The 7,801-nt window shown below is 44.8% G+C and overlaps 1 protein-coding gene across 1 annotated transcript; it reads right to left on the minus strand.

Moving 5' to 3' along the window:
• Positions 1-780: 780 nt before the first annotated feature.
• Positions 781-7,045, minus strand: LOC144124640 (uncharacterized). Its single transcript, XM_077657439.1, has 2 exons — positions 6,716-7,045; positions 781-4,879 (listed from the first exon to the last, which is right to left on the minus strand). Exons 1-2 carry the CDS (start codon positions 7,010-7,012, stop codon positions 3,713-3,715), a joined length of 1,464 nt encoding a protein of 487 aa, XP_077513565.1. The 5' UTR covers positions 7,013-7,045; the 3' UTR covers positions 781-3,712.
• Between the last annotated feature and the right edge of the window lie 756 nt (positions 7,046-7,801).

Consider the following 7,801-nt stretch of genomic DNA (forward strand, 5'->3'; position numbering starts at 1 on the left):
CAGTAGTGACCATACCCCTTTCACACTTCCTCTATTGACTACACCTGGGACACAAACATCATTAGAAGAACAGGCCAACATACTAGGTGAGCATTTTGCTGAAGTTTCCAGTTCGTCCAATTACACAAACATGTTCCAGAAGTACAAAGCAATAGCAGAAAAACAAAAACTTCCATTTGCAGCAGGTATGCACGAGGATCACAATTAACCCATCACAGTCCAGGAATTGATTAGGGTATTATCTTCTGGTAAAAAGACAGCAACAGACCCAGATAATGTGCATTACGCTATGCTTGCCCATCTCTCTGAGGCTGCCGTGCAGGCATTGTTGAAATTCTTTAACGAAATATGGACAACTGGGAATATACCTGAGGAGTGGAAGAAAGCAATAATAGTACCTTTTCTGAAACCTGGAAAACAACCAACAAGTCCTAACAATTACAGACCGATAGCCCTCACCAGCTGCATCGCTAAATCTTTCGAAAGCATAATAAACATTAGACTGACCTTCACACTTGAATCTTGTCGACTCTTAGATTTACATCAATGTGGATTTAAAAAAGCATGCTCGACCACTGATCACCTTGTCCGCCTAGAAAACACCATCCGGGAGGCGTTCATCCACAAACAGCACTGTATCGGGGTCTTCTTCAATTTAGAGAAGGCCTATGATACCGCGTGGAAGTTCGGCATCCTCCATGACCTAGCAGAGCTAGGGATCCGCGGCAGGATGCTGCACTGCTTGAACGACTTCCTGACTAACCGCACATTCAGAGTCCGTCTGGGAGCAACTCTATCAATGACATTCACCCAAGAGAATGGCGTACCCCAGGGATGCATTTTAAGTACGACACTCTTTATAGTAAAAATGAATTCTTTGGCCAAAGTAATACCTAAGTCCGTAATGTATTCAGTTTATGTAGATGACATACAGATATCATACACGTCTTCCAACATACTGTCCTGCGAGAGACAAATAAAAATCACACTAAATAAACTGGCTGCTTGGGCAGAGAAAAATGGATTCAAGTTCTCCCCTCAAACAACAGTAGCTGTTTTGCTCTCATTACGACGAGGCCTACAGGTCGATCCCAATCTGTGCTTGAATCAAACCACACTGCCAGTCAAACAGGAACATAAATTTTTAGGCGTCACTTTTGACAAGAAACTTACATTTCTGTCACACATTAACAACCTGAAAAAGAAAGCATCCCAAGCCCTCAATGTATTAAAGGTACTCTCGCGAAAACGGTGGGGGTCCGATAGAGCATGCCTATTGCAAATATATCGCTCTTTGGTGCGCTCCAAGCTGGACTACGGGTGTGTGGTATATGGTTCGGCAAGAGCATCCTACTTGAAACGACTGGACCCTATTCATAATCTTGGTTTGCGCCTATCAACTGGAGCATATAGAACATCCCCGGTAAATAGTCTTTACGTTGAAGCTAACGAGCCCACACCAGAGGATAGAAGAGTCACACTAACATGCACGTACATCCTAAAAGCCCGTTCTCTCCCTAAACATCTCTGCTATCCCATTGTTACCAAGTGCCCATCTAGGAGATTATTCAATAATAAACCACATTTTATCAGGCCACTAATAATGCGCTTTGAAGATAAATGTGAAGGCTTAGCAGTGCTGGACGCCCCACCTAATATTGCACAAAGACATGAATATCTACCACCATTGTACAGCCTTCCTTCGATGTGTGACTTCACACTGACACACGTAAACAAAGAGAAAATACCCCACGAGCACATACTGCAAGAGTTCTTTGCACTACAAGAAAAATATGACACTTACACTGAATTTTACACTGATGGCTGAAAAACAGAAAGTCATGTCGGAAGTGCAGTAATTCAAGGAACAAATGAAAAAATGATACGATTGCCACAGTATGTATCGGTATTTACTGCGGAGTGTTATGCCATCTTTGTAGCTGCAGAACAAATAGTAGAACAAAACATAAAAAAATAGCATCATTTACACCGATTCACTGAGTATGCTAAAAGCGCTGCATTCTACAAACGCTGCTGAACCCATAATAGGAAAAATCATACATAACATAGTTAAAATTACAAAGCAAAAATATAACATTATATTCTGTTGGGTCCCTAGTCATGTTGGAATTTTAGGTAATCAGAGAGCAGATGCTTGCGCAGCACAAGCTAGAATTGGCCATATAAAACAAGTTAACATACCACAGAGGGATTTTTCTAAATTACTGCACAGTAAACTCAGGAATAAGTGGCAGATTTCATGGGACGAACAAACAAACAAAAAACTACATTCTATAAAACCTGTTTTGGGAGAATGGAGATCATGTACACATCAGGAGCGTTTCATAGAAGTTATTTTGTTTCGACTATGCATTGGACACACACACCTTACTCACAACTTCTTACTGACAAAAAAAGACAAACCTCTCTGCGAAATGTGTGGCGATGAACTCACGGTAAACCACATTTTAATTGTATGCAAAAAACTGGAACAACTGAGGAAAAAATATTTCACAACATTGTACAATGAATGCATCCCACTACACCCCATGTTACTTTTAGGAGATCAAGCACTGGTTGATTTTTCAAGCATTTTTAAATTTCTCAGAGAAGCCAATGTTTTCTACAAACTTTAGATATAAAAAGCGTAACCTTTAACAAAAGCTCTAACCGTGCGTTTGGCGCATCATAGCCTCAGTTGCTTTTGCGCCATTAAAATCAATATAACTAACTAACTCACTTAACACTGCCAATCATTTGTCTAAAATCCTTCTTCAATCCGTGCTTCTTTAAGCAAGGAATAAATTTCATTCACAACTTTTTACTGAAAATATATTTCTTTGCTTTTTTCACAATTCGCAGTTAATAAAAACTTGGCCTATGTACAGTATTTATCCGGTTTTGGCATGGGTTTCTCTGTGGGAGCTCCGATGAGGGGCGCATAAAAACTGGTGAGGAAGGCACCCTAGTGGGCAGAAATAGATAATGAATCCTGTGGCGCATGCTAATCCTCCCGAAGCTTGGAATAGTCCGTGATCACCACAAGCCTGAAACGTTGCCAGCCACAATCACTCAATCGGTCGATCGATACATTCTTTTTTTATAGATAGGCATGTCTCTCGGCCGCTACTGGGGAATTAGAAGGAATGAGAATGCTTTCGCAGAGCCAACTTCCAGTCAGTCGTTTTCAAAGCCTTAAGAGCTGCGTGAGACATAAGTCGACCTCTTTTACAATACTCAAAGCAGGCCACTTTCCCTACCGTATGCCCCGATTGCATGCAGTTCTCCGGTGCTTGATCATATCTGATCTGCTTGGATGGCCATGTCGTCATGTGGTATGTGCTGAATTTTGTGTCCCCTTCACGAGAAACACGGACTTGCCAGACACTATAAAAATACTTAATTGTTTCAAAACCAAACACATCATTTTACCGCAACGATTCAATCAGGCATAACAACGAATGTTTCATTGTTGTTTCGAGCGAATCGGGTCTAATTTCGAAATTCATGGAGAACTACGCTCCTAGAATTATAGAATTACTGCGTGCAATGGTTTCGAGAACTCGGACAGTTTTGCTCACCACACTCAATCAATAATTACGGGCAGGCACTTATGTTTTTATTGCTATTTTTAAAGCGTCTTAAATTTCTGCGTGCACGGGCAGTCATTGCGATGATCCTGGCATGGCCGCACCCCACATTCAAGCCTAAATCACGAGGGAAGCTCGAACTTCACATGAAGGTTGTCGTCTTCCACATAGCCGTCACGGATGAGATGCTCGAGGAGAAGAGATTCATCACTGTAATATGCAGCTTGTACACGTCCCTTTTCCGGCCTTTTAACCGCAGAGAAGAAACCGGAAAGAGTCGCTACGATCTCTCGTTCTTCACCACTCTTTGGATGGACGACACGAAGCTTAATTGTGTGCCTGAACGGCCACTGAACAACGTCGTTCATGTCGCCTTTGTGCAGGCGGAAGAGTGCATGCAGCCGCACATTTCCTAGCGATTTGTAAAGCTGGACACCAGGCAACATGCAGTACCCTCGGAGGTATACACGTTCGCTATCAAAATCAGCCCGACGTTCCTTTCGCGCTTTTTCTTCGAGTGAATTGACACCTTTTACGACAAATTCGCACGCCGATGTCTGTGGATCAGGTTGTTTGGGCACAACCATGTTCACGATGCCCATTGCATTGCTAGTGTCTTCTACTTCATTTGTAGACCCCTCGGAGAATCGTGCAACCTCTGAATCATTGCCCCAGTTTAATTTGGCCACCTTTGCCAACTCGTCTGTAAGTAGTTTTCCCAGAGAAATCATGCTGTTCGAAATGGTGTTCATGGTATCACCGCCTGCAGTGAAATGCCTTTTCGTTTCTTCGCTAAACACGGCTATTTCTTCCGAGCATTTCTTTGCACTCTCACGATGCTCTGTTATCACTCGTGCTACTTCTTGCCTCACAGTGTCTTTCACGCTACTAATGCCTTGTCGTAGTTCTCTCAGTGCTTCTTGGCAATTGTTCACCACGTGAACAAGTTCGCTGAATCCGTCTCTATAGTCGCCACTGCTAGGAACAAGCCGCTCGAGAAGTGTTTTGATTTCAGTGGCCTGTTCTAGAATTTGTCTGAAGGACGTCAGCAGCGTCGCTGGCGCCGTCTCTTCTCTGCTGAATGCGTGTTCGTTGTATTCCGGTTCAGCAGGCGGCGCATCAGTGAAACACTCCCACTCCAAGTGCGCACAAACGTCTGTGCACAGAACTATGGCCGAGCATTTAGGGCAACGAATGGAGTGGTGGCGACATTCCCGCTGGAAGTGCTCGGTTATTTTTGAGGCTGGGAGAACTGCCGTGCAGGTACTGCCATGGTTCCAACATTTCACCTGCAAAATTGAAGCACGGATCAATTTTTGAGCCCTCATGATTCCATCATCGAGGGCTGCGCAAGAAGTTGCGCTCCATTTTAATGCAAAGGCACTGTATGCCCTATTAACACAAAAGCCGGCGTCCGACGTCTATGGCACGGAATTCGGAGTTTGTGAGAAGGCCGGTGTACCATCTCACAACCCACCTAAGCGAACATGTATAGTCATGAATGATGAAACACAACGCTATATGACTTCTGATAGTCACGACTCATAATTTATTCTGCAACGTAGCATAACTCAGCACTTCCCAAGTTACGTAATGTAAGGTGCATACAGGCCGTACAAAGTATGCGTTCTAAAGACGCAGGGTCATAGTCATGACATATTTTCCTTCTACAGCGTTGCACGAATCAGTACTTTAATGATGAGCACGTAAGCAGCATTCACGATCTAAGCACCACGTAAGCAGTCTTAAGTATATCTGCCAAATTTTTTTTCTCATGCACCTGTTGTATGCGACACAGTGGCCAACAGCAGCGCAGCTCATAGCCCGTGTGCAACTTCCGAATGTTTACCTCTACATTCCACCTCTACAGCAAAATCTTTTAAACGTTACAGTCAGAGCCACTTACGGGCAGCTCTACGCCGCCGCGCTGTTAACTGGTCAGCTGGACGGTCATGTGACGAACCCTTGAACGTGCCTAGCACTTTACGTATCGTGAAGTCTTTGCAGTCATTCTTGGCAAGGGCGTACAAACGACGCAGCCCAGAGCACTTCTAAACGCCCCTCGTACACTGCACGCTGCCGGGAGTGGAGTGCCCGCAAATCATGAAGGAAATGATAAAAGAAAGGGGTTAAACTTGAAACCTTTACGTTTACATAGCTGAAAACACCAAAGAAAAGCACATAAGGGTTAAAGATGACAACGATTTAGCCAGGATCAAGTGCTGTAAGGAATTCATTGCAACGAGGGAGGTAAGAGATCGCAGGAAACTTTGCGGGAATAAAGACAACGCCAAAGTGTTAGAGCCAGCCAGGCTTGCTGAGATCCCCCTAGATATGTTATCACACGAGGAGAGGAAACAGGGGTCTCTGCCCTCTCTGATAACTTTGAGCTGCACTTGAAGCAGGTGCGGTTTAATGCGCTTGCTCGAAGAGTACAGGAACAATGGCTCTGCTCGTGTCAATTGTAAAGCTCCGAATTCACACCCCGGTTAACTTGCGCACTCTGCAGAAGCGTGCTACTGGACCGAATGGTGGCCCTTAATTGCAAATGAAGAAGTTTTGACATTAGGTACAATAACTATGCATCAAAATTCAAATTAGTGATAACTATTTACTTCCGTGCGAACATCAACGTGCGAACATCATCTTTTTCTTTCGTTTAGGTGTTCATACATTTCACAGCGTACGTATACCCTGCAAAGCTAACTTCTAAGCTTCCAAACACTTATTTTAACTTTTCCCGTTCCATCTTTTCGATCAATGGGAGCCTCATCTAAATCGGGCTTCTTACATACGCCCTCAGGCTGCAGCGCACTCAGTCTTTCGAGAATGCTTAAACACGTCCAGATATATTTTCCAAAAGTTCTCTCAAACGCAACATGCAACATGAAGAGTTTAACTCTGTTTTCCCCCATTGCTTCAGAAAATATTTCGTTTAAACATATTTATCCTAGAAGCGCTGCTGCAGCCTCCCCTAACGGTGCAGTCATTTTTCGTACACTGTACACCACCACGGTTGTCATGACAACGCGGCCTGTCTACACATTAAGAATTACTAAAGAATGAAGTTGAAAATAAACAAATAAAAACGATAACCCCTCGGATTCTTTTGTCCCCACTCTTACTTCTCTCCTGAGCAGCTCGTCGACAGGAAACTCCTTCAGAAAGACGTCCTCCTCCTCGCACTGATGGCCATCGAGAGGACACACGTGGACACCGTCCCGGGCGCTCTGCTCGTAGCAAGACTCGCACAGTGCGTGCATACAAGGAAGCAAGGCAGTCTTTTTGCGCACCAGTCCACAGGCGCCGCACACGCTGTACAATGGAATGGGCTTCACGAAGCGCAGGGGCCTCCAGTCCAGTTCTGTGGAGAAGCCGACAAGGGTGTACTGCATACTTCCAGGAGGCATCGCTCCCAGCATCCGCTTGCTTCTGTACTGCCTGCCCGAACTGACTTTTTCCGCCCCCTGACCGCGCGCTATCGCTTCTTCTTTCCTTTCTGTTCGGAGCGTCGCCATAGCTACAATCGCGCCGATATCTCCATTCTCTACTTCGTGGCTTGAGGATGGTCGCGCATCAGGCGAATACAGTACGTTGAAAGGCGTCGGCAGTCAGCTCTACAGTTTCTGCAACTTTTTTCGGGACAACTGATGATGACGATGACTATGTATTTTTATGGCGCAAGGGCATCTATGGCCAAAGAGCGCGACGGCTCAAGGTGGGGTCAAAGACCCGTTTTCCCAAGCATCTCATCTCTCATAAGCAGAGCACCAGGCCGGAGGAAATCTTTTACCTATTGTATCACCGGTGCGTACCCGATGGCACCGGTGATCGAGTCCCGAACTTCCCGAATGCAAGGCGGATGCTCAACCGCTTGGCCACCACTGCGGTCTTTCTGGACCATTCATGGTCAAAGCAAATGTTAGTGCAAGACTTTATTTTTCGATGAAAGACTAACTAAATGTTTGTGAAAGTCTAACAAGCATTTCACATTACCATCGACACCTGGTACCAACGACACTTAGTAGCAGTGGTCCCGAATTACCCCAGATTACGTTACCGTGCTGTCAGAGGAAGATAAAATTCCTGCCGACGGTGCGGGGATTTGAGCGCGCGGCTTTTAGATGATGAGGCAAGCACGTAACTCCTTTTGAACAAAATCGCGCTGCATCTTGGCGAACAAAGGTGAACTTACTATATGCGTTGTCTAA

The sequence above is a fragment of the Amblyomma americanum genome, chromosome 3 (genome assembly GCF_052857255.1).
Source record: "Amblyomma americanum isolate KBUSLIRL-KWMA chromosome 3, ASM5285725v1, whole genome shotgun sequence".
Classification (NCBI taxonomy): Eukaryota; Metazoa; Arthropoda; class Arachnida; order Ixodida; family Ixodidae; genus Amblyomma; species Amblyomma americanum.